Raw genomic sequence first — 27,431 nt, 5'->3', positions numbered from 1 at the left:
AATGTGGCATATTTGTAAATATCAGATGAGACTTATACTGACCAGCATACGTTCCAGTTTTTTGTTGAGGTGTATGACCTGGGGTCTGGGGTGTTGCTCTTAATATCTAGCCTCCCATTATTATAAGAGGACCCTTTGTCACCATTGCATTTGATATCATTAACCTTATAATCTGTGAAGTAGTATTATTGCATTAAATGTATGAAAAGTATTTTTCCTTAAATATTTGTTTTGTCTTACGGATTTTCTTCTGATTTAAAAAATACTTATAAGTTCATTGTATAAAGCTGAAACTTTAGAAAATATAAAGGAAAAGAGTCACTGTTAATGTTTTGATGTATTTTTTTTATGAATGTTTTGTCTTATCTGTTTGATATGCACACCAGTTTTAAGGCATTGGCTGTAATATGTATTTCCATATTCTCCTGTAGAAAGATTGTTTAACTTTAATCTTCAGTGTCAGTATGGCAGTTACGTGCATGGATTTGGAAAAGAAATGTTTATCTTTAAATCTCAATTCCACCATTTATCTCTGTCACCTTAAGACAGCCACATTGGGCTTCCTAGGTGGCGCAGTGGTTGAGAATCCACCTGCCAGTGCAGGGGACACAGGTTCGATCCCTGCTCCAGGAAGATCCCACATGCCACGGAGCAACTAAGCGTGTGCGTCACAACTACTGAGCCTGCACTCTAGAGCCCGTGGGCCACAACTATTGAACCCATGTGCTGCAACTACTGAAGCCCACGCGCCTAGAGCCCGTGCTCCACAACAAGAGAAGCCACGGCAACGAGGAGCCCGTGCACCACAACGAAGAGTAGCCCCCACTCACCGCAACTAAAGAAAGCCTACACACAGCAAAAAAAAAAAAAAAAGACCCAACACAGCCAATAAAATAAATAAATAAATAAATTTATTTTTAAAAAAAGATGGTCACATAAATAATATGTGCTTTAGTTTTCTCATCTGCTTAATGATCATAATAATAACCCTTTTTGGGTGATTGTGAGGATCGATTTAATTAATCCATGTTTTTTTAAAAAAAAACGCTTAGAACAGTGCTTGGCACAAGTACTCAATAATTGTTAGATGTTTTTATTACTTTTCTACCTATGTATTGTCTGTGTCCTTGCATCCTCTCTTTCACTGGTATGTTCATTTCTGTCTTTTAATGAAACTTGGCCTTTTGCTGCTTTTTTTTCCCCCATGGCTGCTTTAAAATAACTGAAGGGGATTGTGAAAGAGAAGTAGGAAATTTAGGCATATTTTCTTAGAAGATAAATATAAAAAATGTGTCATGGGGCAACTTTAGATTATAAAATAAGGCTGGCTTGTTTATTTCTCTGTATTCATAAGGTGGGTTTAAAATGAAAATTGTCCTCTGGAGGAGTGCACCCCGCCCCACCCTTTTTTTTTTTTTTTTTTTTTTTTTTTTTGAGGCATTGTATTTCTTGGATTATACTTGGGGACAGGAAAGGAGATTTAAATCTTTCTACAGATCAGGTAATTTAGAAGAGAGGCTTTCTACCAGCATAGATCCAAATAGGTACTGAAGGTGAAATAGGAGACAACCAGGAGAACTACTTGTGGTTTATGGGCTTTTCTTTTTTTTTAACTATGATCATTACTTTTTGCAGGACCTTAATTCCCATCTTACATCAGAAAGCAAAGAGAGGTACTCCACACCAAGCAAAACAGGCCGTTCACTGTATACATGCCATATTCACAAATAAAGAAGTCCAGCTTGCACAGATTTTTGAGGTATATATGATTACATAGAATGTGTTTTTGTTGATTTTTATTTTTCTGCTCTGTGGTTTGATGAAGATAGAAAGTTGTTTTTTAGCTATTTAGTCCCACTCTAGAATGTAAATTCCATGGGAGCAGGGACTCTGTTTTATTCAGCACTTTAGACATTCCCAGCCTTTAGATCAGACTATATAATCAAATACTACATATTGAAGGATATTTTGTCTGTTTTGTGTTACAGCATTTTACTTAATTTTAGTTTTATTGGCTCAGTGGTCCATTTAGCTTGAGAAACTATTAGTAGATGACTTTGAACCACCCCGTTTAAAATTTCTGACAACCCTACTTGAAAATAACTTCTGTTTGCCTTTCCTTATGTATGATTCTTTGCCTGATTCCACTACTAGAAAGGTATTCCTATCATCATAAATTGGATACAATATGAATGGAACCCATTGAACTCTTATTTTTTATGATTCACAGTCATTTAAAATGTTCCCACAGGATAAGAAATCCACCAACATAACAAAAGTATTGCACATGACTTGAAAATAATGCCAATTTGACCATGCAGGAATTTTCTTGCTTTTACTTCTACCTTATATGTGGGCTTTACTTTTTTCTTCTTTTTTTACATTCTTTCAGTCTTACTAAATTTTAGTAGGTGAAATAAGAACAAATGTCTAATATGATGAAAGTTTGATCACCTCATTAGAACAGATATTGGGGGGGCATGATGAATTCAAGAGAACTCAGGAACATTTGCTGTTCTGTACAATATTTAGATATTTATGAAACAAAGTAGTAATTTTGACTGTTTTATTTTTATAGCCGCTCAGTAGGAGTCTGAATGCTGATGTACCAGAACAACTTATAACTCCATTAGTTTCATTGGGCCACATTTCTATGTTAGCACCAGATCAATTTGCTTCCCCAATGAAATCTGTAGTAGCAAATTTTATTGTGAAAGACCTGCTAATGAATGACAGGGTAAGTTTCTCATTTAATTAAATTTAGAATCATAAGATTAACACTGTTTACACCTTTATTTGTCGTGGAAACAACACTTCTGCTTCTCTCTATGTGTGACTCTCTTTTAAATTATTATATGTTTTACCTCCTTATTTACTTAAATTTCCAAATGACATCCTGCTGTGTAGCTATTACTAGAACTTTAAGAAGGGAAAAAATGAGAACATGGGATAGATGAATCATGAAGTAAAAAATATAAGTCAAACACTGTTATCCTAACGTTTGAAGGACAGTTAACTAGAGTACTAGAATTTTGTTTTATCAAATATTGTTTACAATATAAATGAAATTGTATTTGACTAGCTTTTTGAATATAATTACATTGCACTTTTGGCACTAGATTTATATATTCTATTTTAGTTACTGAAGTGGGTTGTGAGTGTGTGCATGTGTGCAAGCACACACTGATTTATTAGCTTTGGGTTGGAGCTTAGGGATGTATAGTTTGAAAAGGCTCCCCAAGTATTTCTGAAACACACATCTGATTAAGAATCACTGCTTTACCAAATGGATCTAAAGTAAAAGAGTTATTGAATGAAGACACAAATCAGTCTTACCTGCTGGATCATTGTGGATGTCTTTCAGTGCAGTACTAACTTATCCAGTTTATCTAGTCCTTCTAAATTGTCCTTTAGCCTTTGACCTCTCAGTATTCGAACTTAAAAAAAAACTTGCCAGTGCATTCCTTCCTCTTTTCCCTCCCTCCATTTGGATGTGATAGATAGGGATGCAAGAGCATGGCCAAAGCCTCGTTTCCTGCTCCACACATTCACGCTGTTCTTTGCACTGCTGATAGATGTGGCTGGCAACATATGTGAAATTCGACAGTTCTTAGATGATAGCTTGATTGTTGGTAAATTCTCTTTTAAGATGGTTCTCTTTTTTTTTTTTTCTGTGTAGTAAAATATACCTAGTATAAACTTTGCTATTTTATCCCTTTTAAGTGTACAGTTCATTTACATTATACACACCCGCATTCTTGTTGTTATGTGTTTTTTGTTTTATTAAAAAAACAAGTTTAATAACGTGTGTACTTCCTGTATACACGGGATAACCCAGGAAAGCCGAGTAACTCTCCACAGAGGCCCAAGCCACCACCTAAAATATACACCCACATTGTTGTGTAACCATTGCCACTCTCTATTTCCAGAACTTTCTCATCTCAGAGAGAAACTCTGTATCCATTAACCAGTAACTCCCCATTGCCTTCTCCCTCCCCGCCCTGCCCCCCTGCCTCTAGTAACCTCTGTTCTACTTTTCTGCTTTATGAATTTGCCTATTCTAGATACCTCTTATCATATAGTATTTATCCTTTTGTGTCTAGCTTATTTCTGTTAGTGTAATGGTTTCAAGATTTATCTGTGTTGTAGTATGTATCAGTTCATTTTATGCCAGAATAATATTCCATTGTATGTGTATCTTACATTTTATCATCTGTTGATGGACATTTGGGTTTTTTCCACCTTTTGATTGTTGTGAATAATGCGATATGAAGATTTGAGTCCCTGTTTTCAGATCTTCAGGGTATATACCTAGGCATGGAATTGCTGAGTCACATGGTCATTCTATGCTAAACTTTTGAGGGACTGCCAAACATTTTTCCACAGTGGCTGTACCATTTTACAGCAGCCATGCACAAGACTTCCAGTTTCTCCACATCTTGGCCAACACTTATTCTTTCCTGGTGTTTTTGATAATAGTCATCCTAGTAGGTGCAAAGTTGTATCTTGTGATTTTGTTTCCGTAATAACTAATGATGTTTTCTTTTTTCATGTGTCTATTGGCTATTCTTCAGATATTGAGTCTTTTGCCCACTTTTAATAGAATTGTTTGTTGTTGTGGAGTTGTAAAAATTCTTTATATATTCTGAATATTAGACCTTTGTCAAGTATTTGTCAAATCCAAGATTATGAAGATTTTCCCCTGTACCTCTTTCTGGGAGTTTTTTAGTTTTAGTTCTTAAGTAAAGATCTTTGATCCATTTTTTTGAGTTAATTTTTATATATGATATAAGGTTATGGTCCAGCTTCATTCCTTTGCTTGTGGCTGTATCTGGTTTTTCCAGCACCATTTGTTGAGGAAACTGTTCTTTTCCCAATAATTGGTCTTAGCACTCTTGTTAAAAATCATTTGACCTTATATGTGAGGTTTTCTGGGTTCTCTATTTCATTCCATCGGTCTATATGTCTATACTTATGTCAGTACCAGCCACACTGTCTTGAATTACCATAGATTTGTAGTTAAGTTTCAAAATCAGGAAGTTTGAGCCCTCCAACTTTGTCCTTCTTTTCCAGTCCCTCCTTGCTGACTTTCCTATGGGTTTCCTAGAGCACTGCATTGTTCAGCATGAAAAACTTAATGAGCAAAATTTAAAATATGTTTTTCTGAACTTAAATTTATTCAATTGTCTGTAGTCAACAGGTGAGAAGAATGGAAAATTATGGTCTCCAGATGAAGAGGTTTCCCCTGAAGTACTAGCAAAGGTAAATTTGTGTAGGTCTTAATAACTTTTATATTGAAATAATAAACATTTATAGATACCCTTTTTTAAAAAAAAACCTAACAATAAGCATTTTAAATGAGATGCTTTATTTTTATTTAATTTAATTTTTAACAAAACTAAAATGTTTTATTAAATAATTGAAAGAACAGTAATGATGTTTGTTCAAAGATTTTAAATATAGTCATGTACAGTTGAACTAGACATATTGTTTACTGTGGGTAATAGTATGACAATAGAATGGATGCAGAGACTTTGCAAGAAATCAGAGATATGTGTAGCATATGTTCTGTAGACCTTCCTGCCTTGCTAAGATAATTTCAGTGAGGCTGTTTTACACAGAGATTGTAGAATATTGATGCTCAAGTACCTCAGGTCTAGCCTCATCACCACTGTCTGTCTACAGGCATATGAATATTAACTTGACAAAACAGATGGTTGTCATCATATTGGTAACTTTTGATCGATGTAAAGTGTCTCTCAGTGAAGCTAATTTTTCAAGTGGTAGCCTTGGGGTTTAAAACAAGACTTCATCATCATCTTACTTGATTGAGAACCTTGAATAGCTTCATGGTCATCATTTATTCCATCATTTCCTTTCTCCAGGTTGTCAGTAGAGTAAATAATACCTACATCCTCTAACTAGTTATTGCATGTATTTCATAACAATCATGAGTATAAGCCTCCAAGCAATTATGACTACAAATAATTATGAAATCTCCTAGGTTTTTAATTAAAATAGTTTTTTAGTACTACAAAAAATATTAAAGTCTATCTAAATAGTTATTTTTGACCACTATAATCAGTATAGTTTAAATAGTTATTTTTAAATGATTGAAAACCAAGTGTCCAGGTGTGAAAAGTCTGAATCCAGGAGCCAGACTTTGGGCAAGTTACCTATCATAGTAATGTGTCTAAGTTGCCTTATTTATCAGAAATAAGAATACCTCCCTCATAGAGTTGTTTAGGAGATTAATTAAATAAAGTATTACATGCATAACTCTGGGAAAGTACCTGGCATAGATTAAACAGAAGTATTAGTTCTCATTGTTATTATCCTACAGACCTGTTTAATAAAATGTCTGCCAGCAACTAAGTAATCTCACTAATCTAATTAACATAATTAATCACCCCTATAAGTAGAATTTTAAGTTGCTTTCTTTTTTTAGCATGTTAATATTTTATAGGTACAGGCAATTAAACTGCTGGTAAGGTGGCTCCTGGGTATGAAAAACAACCAGTCTAAATCTGCCAATTCAACTCTTCGGTTATTATCAGCGATGTTGGTTAGTGAGGGTGACCTGACAGAGCAAAAGAGGATCAGGTGAGATTTTTCTTCCTTTCCAGTGTTTTTTAGCTCGAGATGTTGATAGAGCTTACATAGGAATTACTTACTTACTTAATATGGGCTGTTTTAATTGCACCGTGTGCTTCATGTTTAAATTTTACGTACTTACTTGAGGTTTATATCTCAATAATGATGGTGTATTTTTCTTCATTCCTAAAGACTGACCTTTTTCCAGTAAATTTTTAGTCATAATCACTGTAACAGTGTTACAGTTAGCTTCAGCATTTGAATCAGCTAAACAAATATTTGTTGAATTACTACTCTTTGCGAAACACTACAAAAAGCATTGCAGCAAAAACAGATAAAATTCAGTTCCTTCCTTAAGGAATATACCCTAATATAGTGATTGAACAAGTGGAGTGTCTTGGTGCCACAAAAAGAATAAAAATTTCAGCGTAGGTTCAGAGAAGGAAGAGTTGCTGTCTCCTGGTGGTTTGCAGAAGACTATACAAGGTTCTGCAAATGCCAAAAGAAATTTGTTTCCATTTCTACACATGTTCACTCTTCAAATCTATGAGATCACTCTTTCTTCTTTCTCTTCCTTTTAAGATGAAGATAAAAGCCAAATTTTTTATTTACTAGAGTCCAGGTGAACTGAAAAATTCTACTTGTGATGCATTCTTACTTTAAAATCTGTGTTAGAGGATAGATTTAACTATTCATTTATGCTTTCAGTATTTATTGCACACTATCATGCCAGTTACTGCCAGGCCTTTTAAAGATACAATAATCTCTCCCTCTAAGGAATTTGCATTCTAGTGGAAGAGGTAGGCAATGCACAATTACAGTAGAGATGCTGAATGCTTTGATAAACTGAAGAAAACAATCAAAAATTATTTTTATTTTAGAATAAGCCAAGGGTAGCTTTTTTTGAACAGATTGAAGAGTAGGGTAATGAGAAGTTTTAAATTTGGGGAAACTATGTACAGTGTATTGCAAAGGCTTAATAATGAGCTCTTACAAATCAGTGATAAATAGGCAGGAGTCCCAATAAAGTCGAAGATTATATATTACCAGTTTACCTTTAAAAAAATGTTTGACATCACTAAATACAATAAACACAGTTTTAATTTAAGTGAAACCGCTGGTCTATCAAATCAGCAAAAAGAAGTTTTTTTAGCAGTCATCGTTCCACGGGATCAGGGAAATGGTTCCCTTGTTACTCCTGTGAATATAAATGAGCACAGTCTTGGCAGGACACTTTGGCATTTTGTTTCTAAGTCCTTATAAAAGAATCATACAAAAATATACATACCAAACATGTTCTTTCCAGCATTTTTTATCATCACAAAAGATAGGGGAATGGTTAACTGTGGAACACACATATTATGAAATACTAGGCAGATCTTAATTAGATGTTATGTATCCCATAGTTCAGCTTGGGCTCTGGAATCAGAAACTTAACTCTACGCTCCATTTACCAGCTGTGTGAACTTGAATAAATCACTTTTCTAAGCCTCAGTTTCCTCATCTTACAGAGTTAAGTACACAAATAGTAGCATTAATTTTTTAAATTCCTGAATCATTTGCCTCAGAAGCCATTTGAGGGTCCCTCCTTGTTACCAGTGCTCACTTTGATGGTCATGTGGTCCAAGAGTGTCACATTTTCTCCTCTTGTATGTTAAATAATAGTCCCGTGTGGATTCAGGACAGCTTTCCACATTTCCTAAAGTCTTTAAAATATCAAAGCTATGTTATGTTCCTTACAGCAGTTGAAGTAAGACGACTGTCCTTTCACCACATCCTTGTCACGTTTTACCATTTAGTTAATAAATGTTGACTGGGTGGGGGTGGGAGTGCCTGGACCTCCTAGGTTCCCTTGGAAAACTTCCTGTTGCAAAGGAAGGTCTGCCTCAGAAACTAGTTCTGTTATGTCTGTGCAAATACATGTATGCATTTAAAAATTGCAGGAAAAATGCAGTAGATTTTAAATATAAGTGATTTTTAATTTTTCAGTCTTTTTAAATATCAGGTTTTCTATGGTGAATGTGAATGCCTCTTAAAATGAGGAATACAGTTCCTAATGTAAATGGTTCTTGCTGGCTTTGCACTTAGTGCTGTTGTGAGCGTAAGCAGAGTTGCTTAGCTGTGGTGGAGGATCTAAGCTAGAGTGTAACTAAAAATGAAGGCAGACATAAAAAAAAAAGAAGAAGTTTTACCATTTGCAACAACATAGATGGACCTGGAGAGTATCACACTTAGTGAAACAAGTCAGACAGAGAAAGACAATACTGTATGTTATCACTTATATGTAGAATCTAAAAAATAAAACAAACTAGTGAGTATAACAAAGAGACAGGCTCACAGATGTAGAGAACAAACTAGTGGTTACCACTGGGGAGGTGGGAGGGGCAAGATAAGGGTGGGGGATTAAATGGTATAAACGACTATGTATAAAATAAGCTATAAGGATATGTTGTACAACATGGGAATGTTGCCAAGATTTTATAATCAATATAAATGGAGTATAATCTATAAAAATCACTGTGTTGTACATCTGAAATTAATATAATATTATAAATGAGTTATACCTGAATAAAAGAAGTAAATAAAAAATTTTAAATGAAGGCAGATTATATATATATATATATTTTTTTTGGTAATTACCTATCCAGGCTATATTTTCAGGGCTTCCAGGCAAAGAAATGACTGGTTGAAGTTTTGTGCCCATCTGATTGTGATGGGAGGGTTGTATTTGAAGTTCTGCTGAGTGAAGGCAGATAAATTTAATACCAGATAGTCACAATGATTTGAGCATTCTTCACAATGATTTGACTCAAAGTAACTTTCCCATATTTGTACATTGTCATTTTAAGCATAAATTACGCTAAAGACCTTAACAGTCAAAAAGGGATCGAAGCATTTTATGAATGATAATGATTATAGGAAATGTTTATTTCTTTTTTGTTTGTTTATAGTAAATCTGATATGTCTCGCTTGCGATTAGCTGCTGGTAGTGCCATAATGAAGCTTGCTCAGGAACCTTGTTACCATGAAATTATAACCCCAGAACAGTTTCAGCTCTGTGCACTTGTTATTAATGTAAGTAACAATCTTATTTTTGTCATTTACTTGGCCTTCAAAGTTATATTCATTTACTTTCTATAGATTACAGATCCATTTGCTGTATGGATGTGTGTGCAAAAGGGATTGCTGTTATTAGTATTCTAACCAGTTAACTCCCCCAAATTGTTATTTACTCCCTCAGTATAATTATCTTTTATTTTTAATGAAGACATTAAAAATGCTTAAACTGTCCTTTTGTAAATGTTTGCCAATTTTTGAAAACTAACCTAGTGGTTTTTGTCATCATTTTAAAAGTGCTAATATTTTTGTTTAAGTATTTTTGAAAACTAACCTAGTGGTTTTTGTCAGCATTTTAAAAGTGCTAATATTTTTGTTTAAGTATTTTTGGTTTTGTGCTGCTGTAGGATGAGTGCTATCAAGTAAGGCAGATATTTGCTCAGAAGCTACATAAGGCACTTGTGAAGTTACTGCTCCCATTGGAGTATATGGCGATCTTTGCCTTGTGTGCCAAAGACCCTGTGAAGGAGAGAAGAGCACATGCACGACAGTGTTTACTAAAAAATATCAGTATACGCAGGGAGTACATTAAACAGAACCCCATGGCTACTGGTAAGTAATTTTCAGAGTGCTCAGTGTGCAAAATATATCTTGTCAATGTATCAATGTGTGGAGGGTTTTATTTCATATATTTCTATCTTAGTTTATAATAAGACTGGGGCGTTCATAGAATGCTGTCATTGTAGTTAAGATGTAAGTAAAATATAAAATCCTGGTTTCTGAGTCATATTTATAATGCCTAAAACTGGAGGAATTGCATTTTTTCTTATGGGATCAGCAGTGTGGCTTGATTTGAACACATTGCTCTGATGTCGGAGAGTAAAGAATTATTTTCCTAGCTTTGCCAGGGACTCAGTCTTAAATTATCCTTTGTGTGATCTTAAATTATCCTCTGTCTTTAGTAGCTCTCAAAATTGAAAAAAGTATTTCAGTATCATCTAGATATCATGTTGCCCCTAATTTAGAAATAACTGAGGGAAAAAATGTTAACTAAAGTGGTTAGAACATAAAATTAGTGAGGGGTTTTTATAAAAACTTATTACTGTTGTTAATAATACTGTTTTCACTTTAGAGAAATTATTATCACTGCTGCCTGAGTATGTAGTTCCATATATGATTCACCTGCTAGCCCATGATCCAGATTTTACAAAATCACAAGATGTTGATCAGCTTCGTGATATTAAGGAGTAAGTTATATTGATTTTTAAGAATTCTAAAAATCATTTTTACTTTCTAAAAGTTGCTAGATTTTTTCCTGTTACTTTTCCCATTAGAATAAAAAACCTTTTTATGGTTTTATTCTTTTACTGTAAATTATAAGTTTCATCTTACAAAATCGTTCCCATCTAATAAGTTCTATTTGGTTGTTTTGTTTCCTGTTTGTCTGCAGTTAGCTTTAGCTGAGTCTTTGAAATAAGTTGATTTGTTTTTATGTTATTTTTATTGTTTGTATTAAGATGGGCTTCAGTTACCTCAGATTGATAATTTAGAAAGCCATGTGGTGAAAATTTTTCTCCTTAAAATTGCACTTTACTTTCAACCTCAAAAGATAATGCTTCAAAAATATGCACATACATATGAGATACTCTGTGGCAGGACTATGTTAATAAAAAATTAGATTTGTTACACCAATCACAGAGAGATTTGTCTCTAGTGGAAAGACAGGCAGGTAAACAATTGCAAAACATTTGTTTAAGAAATGTTTTTATGTAAAGTAGAACTTTGTATATGATGCAGGGTGAGTGAACCAGCACAGGGTAGCCTAGGATTATCTACATATGACCTCCAAGAAACTTGAAAGCAATGTTTATTTTCCCATTGCTATGCTTTTGCTTTGCACTTTTACATTGGTTCCTTCAGCTTGTATTTAAAGTATGATGATTTTTCTATGTGGGACATGAAGCCTTATTCCTTTTTTTGTTTGTTTATTTATTGGCTGTGTTGGGTCTTCGTTGCTGCACGGGCTTTCTCTAGTTGCAGAGACTGGGGGCTGCTCTTCATTGCAGTGCTCGGGCTTCTCTTTGCAGTGGCTTCTCTTGTTGCAGAGCATGGGCTCTAGGCACGAGGGCTTCAGTAATTGTGGCACATGGGCTCAGTAGTTGTGTCACATGGGCTTAGTTGCTCTGAGGCATGTAGGATCCTCCTGGACCAGGGCTCAAACTCGTGTGCCCTGCATTGGCAGGAGGATTCTCAACCACTGTGCCATCAGAGAAGTCCCTAAAGCCTTATTCCTAATTTTATTTCAGGTTGTAATCAACATTTATCTCTGCCTCCTGTAGCTCTTTCAGGAGGCAGAGGTTCTAATCGCAATTAAAGTGAAAACTTTCCTACTCTGGGCTTCTGTGGTTCAGTTGCCTTATCATAAAAAGCCAGATATAAAATAGATAATTCTTAAAATGTCTTCCAATTCTAATTTCTGTTTATTTTATAAATATTTATATTTTATTTGCAAATCCTTTTTTTTTTTTTTTAAGTAATTTTTATTTTGGAATTTCCCAGAAAGCACTTTCATAAAGTGAAAGAGTGATGTATGATGTATGTATTTGCCTAGAACACAAGGTCTATGTTAAGGAATGCTTTTAGCCCAGTTTCTTTTGCAAGGCAGTCATGTGGAAAAGGGATTAGACTTGAGAGAGGCAGCAATGATGTGGGAAGAGTACTGAAGTCATTAGAGTTAGAATTGAAATCGCTGGCACATACTTTTTGGTTCTATCTAGCATACAGTGCTTTTGAGTATCCTAAACATTTCATTTTAAGTTACTGTGTAATTTGAAGTGTTCACTTTTTTTTTCTATTTAAGGTGTATAGTTTAAGGTATACAGTTAGATTATTCATTGAGATGTTGTTTTTTAATGTAGGGTATTATCAGCTGTAACTTTCCCTTTTAGCACTACCAGTGCTAAATCCTGTAAGTATGGTATGTTGTGTTTTTGTTTTATTTGTCTTAAGGTATTTTATAATTTCCCTTGTGATTTCTTCTTTGACCCATTGGTTGTTTAAGAGTGTGTTATTTGGGAATTCCCTGGTGGTCCAGTGGTTAGGAATCTGGGCTTTCACTAGCAATGGCCCAGCTTCAGTCCCTGGTCAGGGAACTAAGATGTCACAAGCCACATGGGAAAATAAAAAAAGAATGTGTGGTTTAATTTGCATATATATGTTAGTTTTCCAGTTTTCCCTATTTTCCTTCTGTTATTGACTTTAGTTTTATGCCATTCTGGTCAGAAAAGATGCTTTTTATTAAGACTTGTTTTGTGGCCTAATGTATGGTCTATTCTGGAGAGTATTCCATGTTCACTTGAGAAAAATGCATATTCTGCTATTGTTAGTGTTCCATATGTGTCTGATATCTGATTGGTTTATAGTGTTGCTCAAGTTCTCTATTTTCTTTTTGGTCTCCTATCTTTTTTTTTTTTTTTTTTATCCATTATTGAAAATAGCATACTGAAATCTCTCATTATTGTGCAACATGTATTTCTCCTTTCAGTTCTATCAATTTTTGCTTCATAGATTTGGGGGCTTTGTTGTTATGTTCGTATGTATTTATAATAATCATGTATCTTCTTACTGGTTTTACTTTGATCAATATAGCCCTTCTGTGTCTTTTGCAATCCATTTTGTCTAATTATAAAATAGCCACCAGCTCTCTTAGTTATTATTTGTATGAAATATATTTTTTTCATCCTTTTACTTTCAAATAGTTTGTTCTTATAGCTAAAGTGAGTTTCTCAATCCCATTCACCACTGCAACAAAAAGAATAAAATACCTAGGAATGAACCTAACCAAGGAGGTAAAAGACCTGTACTCTGAAAACTATAAGACACTAATAAAAGAAATCAAAGACGACACAAACAGATGGAGGGACATACCATGTTCTTGGATTGGAAGAATCAACATTGTGAAAATGACTATACTACCGAAAGCAATTTACAGATTCAATGCAATCCCGATCAAATTACCAATGGCATCTTTCACAGAACTAGAGCAAGAAATTTTACGACTTGTATGGAAATGCAAAAGACCGGGAACAACCAAAGCAATCTTGAGAAGAAAACACAGGGTTGGTGGAATCAGGCTTCCTGACTTCAGGCTATACTACAAGGCTACAGTGATCAGGACAGTATAGTACTGGCACAAACACAGAAATATAGATCAATGGAACAGGACAGAAAGCCCAGAGATACACTATGGTCAACTAATCTATGACAAAGGAGCCAAGGATATACAATGGAGAAAAGGCAGCCTCTTCAATAAGTGCTGCTGGGAAAACTGGACAGCTACATGTAAAAGAATGAAATTAGAACACTCTTTAACACCATACACAAAAATAAACTCCAAATGGATTAAAGACCTAAATGTAAGGCCAGACACTATAAAACTCCTAGAGGAAAACATAGGAAGAACACTCTTCCACCCCTTAGAGTCATGGAAATAAAAACAAAAATAAATAAGTGGGACCTAAGGAAACTTCAGAGCTTCTGCACAGCAAAGGAAACTACAAGCGAGAGGAAAAGACAGCCTCAGAATGGGAGAAAATATTTGCAAATGAATCAACAGACAAAGAATTAATCTCAAATATATAAAGTTTATCCAGCTCACTATCAAAAAAACAACCCAATCAAAAAATGGGCAGAAAACCTAAATAGGCATTTCTCCAAAGATGACATACGGATGGCCAAGAGGGACATGAAAAGCTGCTCAACATCACCAATTATTAGAGAAGTGCACATCAAAACTACAGTGAGGTATCACCTCACACCAGTTAGAATGGGCATCATCAGAAAATCGACAAACAGTAAATGCTGGAGAGGGTGTGGAGAAAAGAGAATGCTCTTGCACTGCTGGTGGCAATGTAAATTGATACAGCCACTATGGAGAACAGTATGGAGGTTCCTTGCAAAACTAAAAATAGAATTACCATATGACCCAGCAATCCCACTGCTGGGCATATACCCAGAGAACACCATAATTCAAAAAGACACATGCACTCCAGTGTTCACTGCAGCACTATTTACAATAGCCAGGACCTGGAAGCAACCTAAGTGTCCACCCACAGATGAATGGATAAAGAAGATGTGGTACATATATATACAATGGAATATTACTCAGCTGTAAAAAGCAATGAAACTGGGACATTTGTAGAGACATGGATGGCCCTAGAGACTGTCATACAGAGTGAAGTGAGTCAGAAAGAGAAAAGCAAATATCATATATTAACACATATATGCGGAATACAGAAAAATGGTACAAATCAACTGGTTTGCAAGGCAGAAATAGAGACACAGATGTAGAGAACAAACATATGGACACCAAGTGGGGAAAGCGGGGCGGGTTGGGGGTCTCTAGGTCCATCCATGTCTCTACAAATGTCCCAGTTTCATTGCTTTTTACAGCTGAGTAATATTCCATTGTATACATGTACCACATCTTCTTTATCCATTCATCTGTGGATGGACATTTAGGTTGCTTCCAGGTCCTGCCTATTGTAAATAGTGCTGTAATGAACATTGGAGTGCATGTGTCTTTTTTTTCTTTTTTTCCTACTTATTTTATTTTTATTTTTTAAACTCTTTTCTTGGAATATATTTGGTGTACACTCTTGTACCCGTCTCTGAGGTACACCAAAGTGAATCAGCTGCATCTACACACATATCTCCATATCCCCTCCCTCCTGCGACTCCCTCCCACTCTCCCGTCCTGGCCCTCCAAGGCATCTCCCATGAAGTTGATCTCCTTTTGTTATACAGCAACTTCCCACTAGCTGTCTTATTTTACAGCTGGTAGTGTAAATATGTCTATGCTACTCTCTCACCTCGTCCCTACTTCCCCTTTGCCCCTCACCCCAGCCCCGTGTCCTCAAGTCCATTCTCTACTTCTGTATCTCCACTCTTGCCTGTCACTGGTTTCATCAGTACCATTTCTTCAGATTCCATATATATGTTAACATACAGTATTTGTTTTTCTCTTTCTGGCTTACTTCACTCTGTGTGACAGACTCTAGGTCTATCCACCTCATGACATATAGTTCAATTTCATTCCTTTTTATGGCTGAGTAATATTCCATTGTATATATGTGCCACATCTTCTTTATCCATTCATCTCTTGATGGACATTTAGGTTGCTTCCATGTCCTGGCTATTGTAAATAGTGCTGCAGTGAACATTATGGTACTCATTTCTTTTTGGATCGTGGTTTTCTCTGGGTATATGTCCAGTAGTGGGATTACTGGATCATATGGTAGTTCTATTTTTAGATTTTTAAGGAACCTCCAAACTGATTTCCATAGTGGCTGTACCACCTTACAATCCCACCAACAGTGCAGGAGAGTTCCCTTTTCTCCACACCTTCTCCAACATTTATTGTCTCTAGATTTTGTGATGATGGCCATTCTGACCAGTGTGAGGTGATACCTCATTGTGGCTTTGACCTGCATTTCTCTAATAATTAGTGATGTTGAGCATCTTTTCCTGTGTTTGTTGGCCTTCTGTATGTCTTCTTTGGAGAAATGTCTATTTAGGTCTTCTGCCCATTTGTGGATTGGGTTATTTGCTTTTTTGGTATTAAGCTGTATGAACTGCTTGTATATTTTGGAGATTAATCCTTTGTCCGTTGGTTCGTTGGCAAGTATTTTCTCCCATTCTGAGGGCTGTCTTCTTGTCTTGTGTATGGATTCTTTCGCTGTGCAAAAGCTTTTAAGTTTCATTAGGTCCCATTTGTTTATTCTTGATTTTATTTCCATGATTCTAGGAGGTGGGTCAAAAAGGATCTTGCTTTGATATATGTCATAGAATGTTCTGCCTATGTTTACCTCTAGGAGTTTTATAGTGTCTGGCCTTACATGTAGGTCTTTAATCCATTTTGAGTTTATTTTTGTGTATGGTGTTAGGAAGTGTTCTAATTTCATTCTTTTACATGTTGCTGTCCAATTTTCCCAGCAGCACTTATTGAAGAGGCTGTCTTTTTTCCATTGTATATTCTTGCCTCCTTTGTCAAAGATAAGCTGCCCATATGTGCTTGGATTTATCTCTGAGTTCTCTATTCTGTTCCATTGATCTTTCTTTCTGTTTTTGTGCCAGTACCATACTGTCTTGATCACTGTGGCCTTATAGTATAGTTTGAAGTCAGGAAGCCTAATTCCACCAACTCCATCTTCCCTTCTCAAGATTGCTTTGGCTATTTGGGGTCTTCTGCGTTTCCATGCAAATCGTAAGATTTCTTGTTCTAGTTCTCTGGAAAATGCTGTTGGTAATTTGATCAGGATTGCGTTGAATCTGTAAATTGCTTTGGGTAAGATAGTCATTTTCACAATGTTGATTCTTCCAGTCCAAGAACATGGTATGTCCCTCCATCTGTTTGTATCGTCTTTGATTTCTTTCATCAGTGTCTTATAGTTTTCTGCATACAGCTCTTTTGCCTCCTTAGGCAGATTTTTTTTTTTTAATAAATTTATTTATTTATTTATTGGCTGCATTGGGTCTCTGCTGCTGCACATCGGTTCTCTCTAGTTGCAGAGAGTGGGGGCTACTCTTCATTGTGGTGTGAGGGCTCCTCATTGCGGTGGCTTCTCTCTTTGGTTGCAGAGCACAGGCACACAGGCTCTAGGGGTGTGGGCTTCAGTAGTTGCAGCACACAGGCTCAATAGTTGTGGCTAATGGGCTCTAGAGCGTAGGCTCAACTGTTGTGGCGCATGGGCTCAGCTGTTCTGCAGCATGTGGGATCTTCCTGAAGCAGGGATTGAACCTGTGTCCCCTGCATTGACAGGCAGATTCTTAACCACTGCGCCACCTAGGAAGTCCTCCTTAGGCAGATTTATTCCTAGGTATTTTATTCTTTTTGTTGCAATGGTAAATGGAAGAATTTCCTTAATTTTTCTTTCTGATCTTGCATTGTTAGTGTATAGGAATGCAAGAGATTTCTGCACATTAATTTTGTATCTTGCTACTTTACTAAATTCATCGATTAGTGCTAGCAGTTTTCTGGTAGAGTCTTTAGGGTTTTCTATGTATAATATCATGTCATCTGCAAAGAGTGACAATTTTACTTCTTCTTTTCCAATCTGGATTCCTTTTATTTCATTTTCTTCTCTGATTCCTGTGGCTAACACTTCCAAAACTATGTTGAATAATAATGGTGAGAGTGGACACCCCTCTCTTGTTCCTGACCTTAGAGGGAATGCTTTGTTTTTCACCATTTAGGACGATGTTGGCTCTTGGTTTGTCATATATGGCTTTTATTATGTTGCGGTAATTTCATTCTATGCCCATTTTCTGGAGAGTTTTTATCATAAATGGATGTTGAATTTTGTCAAAAGCTCTTTCTGCATCTATTGAGATTATCGTATGGTTTTTATCTTTCAGTTTGTTAATATGGTGTATCACATTGATTGATTTGCGTATATTGAAGAATCCTTGCATTCCAGGAATAAACCCCACTTGATCATGGTGTATGATCATTTTAATGTGCTGTTGGATTCTGTTAACTAGTATTTTGTTGAGAATTTTTGCATCTACATTCATTAGGGATTTTGGCCTGTAATTTTCTTTTTTTGTGACACATCTTTGCCTGGTTTTGGTATCAGGGTGATGGTGGCCTCGTAGAATGAGCTTGGGAGTGTTCCTCCTTCTGCTATAATTTGGAAGAGTTTGAGAAGGATAGGTGTTAACTCTTCTCTAAATGTTTGATAGAATTCGCCTGTGAAGCCATCTGGCCCTGGGCTTTTGTTTGTTGGGAGATTTTTAATCACAGTTTCAATTTCCGTACTTGTGACTGGTCTGTTCATGTTTTCTATTTCTTCCTGGTTCAGTTTTGGAAGATTGTACTTTTCTAAGAATTTGTCCATTTCTTCCAGGTTATCCAATTTATTGGCATACAGTTGCTTGTAGTAGTCTCTCATGATCTTTCGTGTTTCTGCAGTGTCCTTTGTTACTTCTCCTTTTTCATTTCTAATTCTGTTGATTTGCATCTTCTCCCTTTTTTTCCTGATAAGTTTGGCTAATAGTTTATCAATTTTGTTTATCTTCTCAAAGAACCAGCTTTTGGTTTCATTGATCTTTGCTATTGTTTCCTTCATTTCTTTTTCATTTATTTCTGATCTGATCTTTATGATTTCTTTCCTTCTGCTCACTTTGGGGTTTTTTTGTTCTTCTTTCTCTAGTTGTTTTAGGTGTAAGGTTAGGTTGTTTATTTGATATTTTTCTTGTTTCTTCAGGTAGGACTGTATTGCTATAAACTTCCCTCTTAGGACTGCTTTTGCTGCATCCCATAAGTTTTGGGTCATTGTGTTTTCATTGTCATTTGTTTCTAGATATTTTTTGACTTCCTGCTTGATTTCTTTAGTGATTTCTTGGTTGTTTAATAGCGTATTGTTTAGTCTCCATGTGGTTGTTTTTTTTACTGATTTTTTTCCTGTAATTGGTATCTAGTCTCATGGTATTGTGGTCAGAGAAAATGCTTGATATGATTTCAATTTTTTTGAATTCACCGAGGCTTGATTTGTGACCCAAGATGTGATCTATCCTGGAGAATGTTTGTGTGCACTTGAGAAGAAAGTGTATTCTGTCGTTTTTTGGATGGAATGTCCTATAAATATCAATTAAGTCAAGATGGTCTAATGTGTCATTTAAAGCCTGTGTGTCCTTATTTATTTTCTGTTTGGATGATCTGTCCATTGTTGTAAGTGGGGTGTTAAAGTCTCCTACTGTTATTGTGTTACTGTTGATGTCTCCTTTTATGGCTGTTAGCATTTGCCTTATGTATTGAGGTGCTCCTATGTTGGGTGCATAGATATTTACAATTGTTATATCTTCTTCTTGGATGGATCCCTTGATCATTATGTAGTGTCCTTCCTTGTCTCTTGTAATAGTCTTTATTTTAAAGTCTAATTTGTCTGATGCTTCCTGATGGTAGGGAGTGATGGTGGGTTGGACTGGGTGGGCGGAGCTCAGTAAAACTTTAATCTGATTTGGTGGGCGGAGCTCAGTGAAACTTTAATCTGCTTGCCTGACAGTGGGTGGGGCTGTGTTCCCACCTTGCTGGTTGTTTGGCCTGAGGCGACCCAGCACTGGAGCTTATAGGCTCTTTGGTGGGACTCATGGCGGACTCTGGGAGGGCTCACGCCAATGGGCACTCCCCAGAATCTCTGCTGCCAGTGTCCCTGTCTCCTCAGTGAGCCACAGCTGCCCCCCACCTCCGCAGGCAACCCTCCAACACCAGCAGGTAGGTCTGGTTCAGTCTCCTATGGGGTCACTGCTCCTTCCCCCTGGGTTTCTGGTGAGCACACTGTTTTGTGTGCCCTCCAAGAGTGGAGTCTCTGTTTCCCCCAGTCCTGTGGAGGTCCTGCAGTCAAATCCCACTGGCTTTCAAAGTCTGATACTCTGGGGATTCTTTCTCCCGTTGCTGGACCCCCAGGTTAGGAAGTTTTACGTGGTGCTCAGAACCCTCACTTTAGTGGGTGGACTTGTGCGGTATAACTGTTCTCCAGCTTGTGAGTCACCCACCCAGCATTTATGGGATTTGATTTTAAGGCGATTGCACCCCTCCTACCGTTTCATTGCTGCTTCTCCTTTGTCTCTGGATGTGGGGTGTTTTTTTTGGTGAGTTCCAGTGTCTTTCTGTCAATGATTGTTCAGCGGTTAGGTGTAATTCCAGTGCTCTTGCAAGAGAGAGTGAGCACACGTCCTGCTACTCCGCCATCTTGATTCTCTCTGCATTTGCCTTTTAAACCATATACTTAAAAAGGAGTTACACATCAGAGGTTCAGTAATGGTGGCTTTATATTTTACCTATGTGGTTACCTTTTACCAGTGTTCTTTATTTCTTATGGCTTTGAGTTATTGTCTAGTGTTCTTTCACTTCACCCTGAAGGACTGAGTTTAGTATTTCTTATAAGACAGGGCTACTAAAAACAAACTCCATTAATCTATTTCTCCCTTACAGTAATTTCTTAAAACATTTACATATACTGTAGCCAAAGAAGTATACATAGGTTATCATCAAATGATTCTTCTCTCCTGTTGATGGAGTAAAACAGTATGTCCATGGTGGCTGCCTGAGAATCATCATGGGAACTTAATAGTAGGCTTTGATCCTAGACTTGTCAATGTAAGTTCTCCAAGTGACTCTAATGTTCATCCTGATTTGGGATTCATTTTTACTTAGAAATTCAGGGGTCATCTTCAGGCACTTTATGTATTAAATGAATATAAAGTAACAACTGGAAAATAGCAAAAATGGTTTAAGATGCACACCAGCCTCATAGCACGTGAAGTTCAGAGTTATGTCACAGTAGAATTACATTACAGATCCTAGATCTTCTGCATAGCTTGCAGATAGTCAAAATGGTAAGAATCTGCTCTGTGCTGATTTGCTCATCATTGCTGGATATTCATACATGTTATATCTTCTAAATGTTTATTAAATACCTATAGAATAAATCTTTTATATGCCTCATGAAACAGCCAGGCTTTCTCATATTAAGCTGTATGTTCATATTTGTTATTTGTGATGTGATATTCTATTTGAATTGAATGTTATTAAGGAATATATCTGTTAATCATTAGCATTTTCTCTGTATTGTACTCTTATTATATTCACACAACAGAACTTCCCAGTAAACTAATCTATTAAGCAAAAGCACCTACAATTAGTCTCTTTAGTAAGTGAATATGTTTATCATTTAGGTGCCTATGGTTCATGCTTGAAGTTTTAATGACAAAGAATGAAAATAATAGCCATGCCTTTATGAAAAAGATGGCTGAGAACATCAAGCTAACAAAAGATGCCCAGTCTCCAGATGAATCCAAGACAAATGAAGTAAGATACATATTAGGCCAGTGGGTATTAAGATATTACAGGAAAAAATATTATGACCCTTGTCCCACTTGTTTTTCCTATTATAAAATAGATTACAGAATGTTTATAAAAAATATAGTCAGTTTTTGCTTTATTTCATTAAATTGAATTCTACTATTTGAAGAAAGTTTATTACTCTGAAAGATATTAAAACTGCTACAGATGCACGGGAATGTCAGAATTAGAGACAAGGAAATATTCTTTTTGTATGTTTCCTCTAGTTCAGTTTGTTTTTAATACATACTTTGCATTTAAATTAAGATGAAGGGGTATTTGTTGTTGTTGTTTACTAGGAGGCTATATAAGAAGAAATGCCAAATACAAATGCAGAATGTTCAAGGAATAAATAATAACCCCATATTATTTTTTTGATTCCATTTTATATATTGGGTAGAATTGGTATTTGTGATTATTTTGCACTGTTGAAAGTTATATGTGACTTTTTTTTTTCCTCCCTAGAAACTTTATACAGTGTGTGATGTGGCCCTGTGTGTTATAAACAGTAAAAGTGCTTTGTGCAATGCAGATTCACCAAAGGATCCAGTCCTTCCAATGAAATTTTTTACACAACCTGAAAAGGTAATTTTCTTCCCTTCATTTTTCTACCATACTAAACTGATTTAAATTTGTTACTGTCAACCCTAGTGGCAAATATTGGACTATCTTGACTACAGAGTAAAAAAATACCTCTGTGAGTTTATCAAGAAATGGGAGATTGTCTTCCAAAGCCTGAAAAATATCATTCTCACCTTACAGAGTAGAGAATACAATTCAAGCTTGGTGGTCGTGTTCCTATGTGAGCTATTCCTTCTGGATATTTCTAATATGTAAGAGGAATTTTCAAATTTCTTAAACTGTTTTCATCTCATCTTATTAAAACACTGTTAGTATTTTTTCAGGCAAGAAGTAAACAAAATGTTTGGTAGAATGTAAATACATATACAGCTATATCTGAAATAAAATGTTAGAATGAATGGAATTGGTTTTTGGCAATTAACAGACCTGGATTCAAATCAACCACTTCTAATTTGAGGGACTTTACACAGGTTAACTCTTCTAAGCCTCAATGTCTTCATCTTTAAAATGCAGATGATAATATGTGTGAACAGTTACTAATATACCTAGGTTTCTAAGTCTGTCACAAAGTAAGCATTTAATAAATGGTATTATTAGTAATACATAGTACATTTATTCTGCTGTCAACAAATGAAGTTTTCCATGTAAGTAAATTTTTCAGCTAACTAAAGCTCTTTAAGTTTTTCCAGCTAATTTGGATTAAAAAACTTTTTTTTAAAAGAATGCCTTTTGGGACTTCCCTGGTGGCACAATGGTTAAGAATCCGCCTGCCAATGCAGGGGACACAGGTTCGAGCCCTGGTGCAGGAAGATCCCACATGCCGCGGAGCAACTAAGCCCGCGAGCCACAACTATTGAAGCCTGCATGTACGTGCCTAGAGCCCGCAACAAGAGAAGCCACCACAGTGAGAAGCCTGTGCACCGCAATCAAGAGTAGCCTCCACTTGCCACAACTAGAGAAAGCCTGCATGCAGCAATGAAGACCCAATGCAGCCAAAAAAATAATGAATAAAATAAAGTTCTCTTTAAAAAGAAAAAAAAAAGAATGCTTTTATTTATTACCCACTTTAAGGTGGTATTTTAAAGTTTAACTTTCCTGTTCTTTGTTTAAAAAATTATCCTAAATATTTTTAATTGGAAAAAATATGGCATTTTAAAATTTCAACTAAAATTTTCACAGTAAATTCTGAGTACTAAAATTTAGTACTCAGAATTTACTGTGCCTGGTTTTGATAGGAATAATATGCATTGCAAAGTTATTTGCCTTCTAATTGAGTTTACTCGTCTTTATAAATACTCCTAAGTGAGCTCTTGAATTTGAATTTACTGTATTGTTGACCCACGACTATCCATGACTGGAATAGTACCCATATAGAATCTTCATACAATAGTAGTCCCATCATTAAGAATTTAAATTTCTGTTTGTCACTACACCTTATTCTAATTGTTTTTTGTTTTGATATGAAACTTAGAATGTTTTTATCCTTCTTAATAATTTAGGGTTTTTTCTGTTTTCAATAAGCAGCTTTCCTCATTTCCTTTTCTAATATGTTCCATTTAATATGGTATAAATTCAAACACAAGAAAACTAGGCATATTAAGATAGTGAGCTTAGCGATGCTATAGTATATCTTCATGTAACATTTATTTTAGCTACATAAAAGCCTTTGTGGGAAAGAAAAAGAAAAGAAGGATACAGCCTTGCCTAGAGCACATACTCTTTATAGGCACATTTAAGCCCTCTGTTCTTTCCTATGAGACTAGTGTGAAGGTAAATTTAATAAAAGAAAAAATATTTTTTAAGTGTGATTACTTAAAAATTAATGAACTTCCAGATGGTAATAAGTCATTTTGCTTGTGACACCATTGTGGTTTACTTGTGTGTTGTTCCCAAGATAATTAACAGGCACCATAGGATCAAACTGAACTCTTTTTAAGTTTTATGTAAATATAACTTTCAAGAAAGTATCATCAAAGTCCACATTTGGTTTAATGCATTTATTAACTGGTTAATATCACTGCTGTCAAAGAACATTATAACTGACTTAATGAGATTTTGATGGTGTATTTACCTTTATGATTTGGACAGTCTACTTATGATCCTAAGAAACAAAATGTTTTTAATTAAAGTAACAGATTTTTTTTTCAATAAGGATAATTTTCTTGAAATCCTGTGTGGGGTTCTTTTAGTGATTATTAAGTGCCTACTATATTTCGGATGGTTTGGGAGCCCCAAAGAAGTAAATTTTAGGGACTTCTCTAGCATGCTTAAGACTCCATGCTTCTACTGCAGGGGGCATGGTTTTGATCCCTGGTCAGGGAAATAAGATCCTGCATGCTGCACAGGGGAAAAAGAAAGTAAATTTTATAATAGAGTGGAGGAGTGCATAGTTTTGAATAAACTGGAGACTGTTTGCCCTAAACCATATGAAAAAATAGAAGTGTGTTTTTATTTAAAGTGTGTTTTAAGGGAATTCCCTGGTCCTCCAGTGGTTAGGACTCCGTGCCTTCACTGCCAATGGCCTAGATTCGATTCCTGGTCAGGGAACTAGGATCCTACAAGCCGCATGGTGCTGCCAGAAAAAAAAGTAAAAAGTGATTTAAGTAATTTATCTGACATTTGACTAAGTCTTGTGTGTCACTGATTTAATTTTAAAACTAGACTAATGGTGTGATTCACGAAATAGGCATTGATTATTTGATGATTTGATATGTTTCTTAGCACAAATGAAATTGTTATTGTAAGGCATAATGCCTGAAAAGTCTTGTATGGACAATAAAAATATGTATGTTTACTGATTTTTTTTTTTTTTTTGATAGGACTTCTGTAATGACAAGAGTTATATTTCAGAAGAGACAAGAGTACTTCTGTTAACAGGAAAGGTATTATGTACTAGATAATCGGGGGATCTTTATCACGTGTACCTGTTACTTCTGCTAGTCTAAGGCTAGAAATAACCTTTAAATGTCCCTCAGATTTTATAGTTCCTGATTCTTAGAGATTGTTCTCTCAGGCTTTTTTCTGCCATGAACCACTTTTGAATTACAACCATGTGTTCTCATCAGTACTGATAGGCTTCAAGTTATTTAGAATTCATGAAGCAGATTTCCCTGAAAAATGGTATAATAAACTTAGATGTGTAAAATAAAATAATTTTAATGTATTAAGAAGTTAGATAATTTATATCCTATAAAGTAATAGGACATCTGAAAGAGCAAAGGGAAATTTAATATTTGATAAACAGTATCTATTACTATATACACTCAGTAGTTTATCTGTAAGACATTGTGTCTTTATTATATATTTCATTGTGTTTTAGGGGCACCTTTTATTTTGATCGAGCAGTGAAGAATAATTAAATATTGCATAGTTATTTTTAAGTAGAGGTAATGCTTTTGACTTGTTAATTATGTTCAGACATAGTTTTACAGAATTATCATTTCTAATAAATTTAGGATTTAACTTCGAAAGTAACAATAATTCCTGGGCTTACATGAAACAATATCTCTTACATGTGTCTAAATTTGTATATCTTCCTTTCAGTAAGGTATAAAATAACGTGTGTATATATAATTTTTAGCCAAAACCTGCTGGAGTACTAGGTGCAGTAAACAAGCCTTTATCAGCAACGGGAAGGAAACCATATGTTAGAAGCACTGGAGCTGAGACTGGAAGCAATATTAATGTAAATTCAGAGCTGAACCCTTCCACCGGAAACCGATCAAGGCAATTTTTTTCTCCAGTTGTTTTTGTTACTGTCACTCACTGCTTTGTTCATCTTTTAGTTTCTTTTCTTAAAGCACTGTATCACAAAAATGGACATTAGGAAACATCTTAGTGAAAAACAGTAGTGCTGAATTTTAGTATAATTAATGATGGAAATTGGGAGTGTACTACACATTTTGAAACTATTTAGCATTCCAAATGTGTAGAAAAGGTAAATGGAAAAAAAAATAAGAATTTGTCATATAGTAAAACTGATTTACATGAAAGTGTGTGTATATGTGTAAATTTTAACACTTAGGAGAACTGAAAATATAACTTTAAATAAATTTAATTTATATACTTTTTAATTTTTAACTCAAGAAAATTAGCATAGTATAGCATGAGTAAAGGTAACATGAGTAAAGGTAACATTGTTAATAACATTTTCCACTTATTAAAGATTCCATGTTTGGGACTTTCCTAGTGGTCCAGTGGCTGAGACTCCCATGTTCCCAATGCAGGGGGCCTGGGTTTGATCCCTGGTCAGGAAACTAGATCCCACATGCTTGCCACAGCTAAGAGTTCGCATGCCACAACTGAAAGATCCCTCATGCCTCAACAGAGATCCTGCACGGGACAACGAAGATCCCACATGCTGCAACTAAGACCCAACCCAGGCAAATAAATATTTAAAAAAGAAAAGATTCCACATTTAACATGTCAATTGTTTACTGTCTTAGCTACTGCATAAAATTTTCCACCTGACCCTACTCTTATCAGCACTAAATATTAATAAGGATTTTGTTCCAATTCATGAAATTTTAAGAATAAATTCAACTGGTGGTGTTTTAAACACATTTTTAGCAGTAGAACCCCAAAATATAAAAAAAATTAACGTGGAACATCAGTGGTTTTACATAGATGGTGGGGGTCAAACATCTCCCCTGTGGCCTCTTCTTGCAGCCCCCTCCCTTGTAGAGCATTAAGAACTCTGACTGAAAAAACTATACTCTCATCTGTTGTAGTTTTGCTTTGTTTTAGGGTTTTCCACCCCCAACAGATAGGCTTATAGAATAGTTGTGTTGTTTGTTTCTTGACAACTAATCTTTCTATCAGGTGGTTTTAGGCAGTCATTTCTGTCTTACATTAGTAAGGTAAAATGGAAATCAGTAACTTTATATAATAGAGCAATAGTCTGTAACCACAGAAGACCTTAGTCTTGTTAACGTTACTTCACTTGGCCAGGCTTCTAAACCAGCCTAAGCCTCTTGTTTCCGTATTGGTGTAGTGAGAGAGTAAACTTCCTATTCACGTGGTGAAATAAAGCTGCTTTGGTTTATTTCTTTTCAACAGGGAACAGAGTTCAGAGGCAGCAGAAACTGGAGTTAGTGAAAATGAAGAGAACCCTGTGAGAATTATTTCTGTCACACCTGTAAAGAATATTGACCCAGTAAAGAATAAGGTAAATTTTGAAATTTAACAAGTGGGTTTCTCCCATGGAGATTCTTATTATAAATTCATGATGGGGTAAGAAACCCACAGTCAACACATGAATATATATTACATACTGTACCTCTGCATATACCACTCC

General features: G+C 35.5%; 1 protein-coding gene across 3 annotated transcripts in view; it reads left to right on the top strand.

Annotated features, from left to right (window-relative positions):
- PDS5A (PDS5 cohesin associated factor A) overlaps positions 1 to 27,431 on the top strand; it is a 152,276-nt gene that overhangs the window by 111,379 nt on the left and 13,466 nt on the right. For all 3 annotated transcript variants that reach the window (XM_057725936.1, XM_057725933.1, XM_057725935.1), the window contains exons 20-31: positions 1,636 to 1,759; positions 2,579 to 2,737; positions 5,194 to 5,262; positions 6,467 to 6,603; positions 9,546 to 9,669; positions 10,059 to 10,263; positions 10,784 to 10,898; positions 21,388 to 21,520; positions 22,019 to 22,138; positions 24,955 to 25,017; positions 25,716 to 25,861; positions 27,194 to 27,302. In XM_057725936.1, the coding sequence (XP_057581919.1) occupies positions 1,636 to 1,759; positions 2,579 to 2,737; positions 5,194 to 5,262; positions 6,467 to 6,603; positions 9,546 to 9,669; positions 10,059 to 10,263; positions 10,784 to 10,898; positions 21,388 to 21,520; positions 22,019 to 22,138; positions 24,955 to 25,017; positions 25,716 to 25,861; positions 27,194 to 27,302 (1,504 nt within the window). The remainder of the gene's footprint in view (positions 1 to 1,635; positions 1,760 to 2,578; positions 2,738 to 5,193; positions 5,263 to 6,466; positions 6,604 to 9,545; positions 9,670 to 10,058; positions 10,264 to 10,783; positions 10,899 to 21,387; positions 21,521 to 22,018; positions 22,139 to 24,954; positions 25,018 to 25,715; positions 25,862 to 27,193; positions 27,303 to 27,431) is intronic.

Source organism: Hippopotamus amphibius, chromosome 3, assembly GCF_030028045.1.
Source record: "Hippopotamus amphibius kiboko isolate mHipAmp2 chromosome 3, mHipAmp2.hap2, whole genome shotgun sequence".
NCBI classification, from domain to species: Eukaryota; Metazoa; Chordata; class Mammalia; order Artiodactyla; family Hippopotamidae; genus Hippopotamus; species Hippopotamus amphibius.
This window is presented reverse-complemented; position numbering and strand designations above follow the sequence as displayed.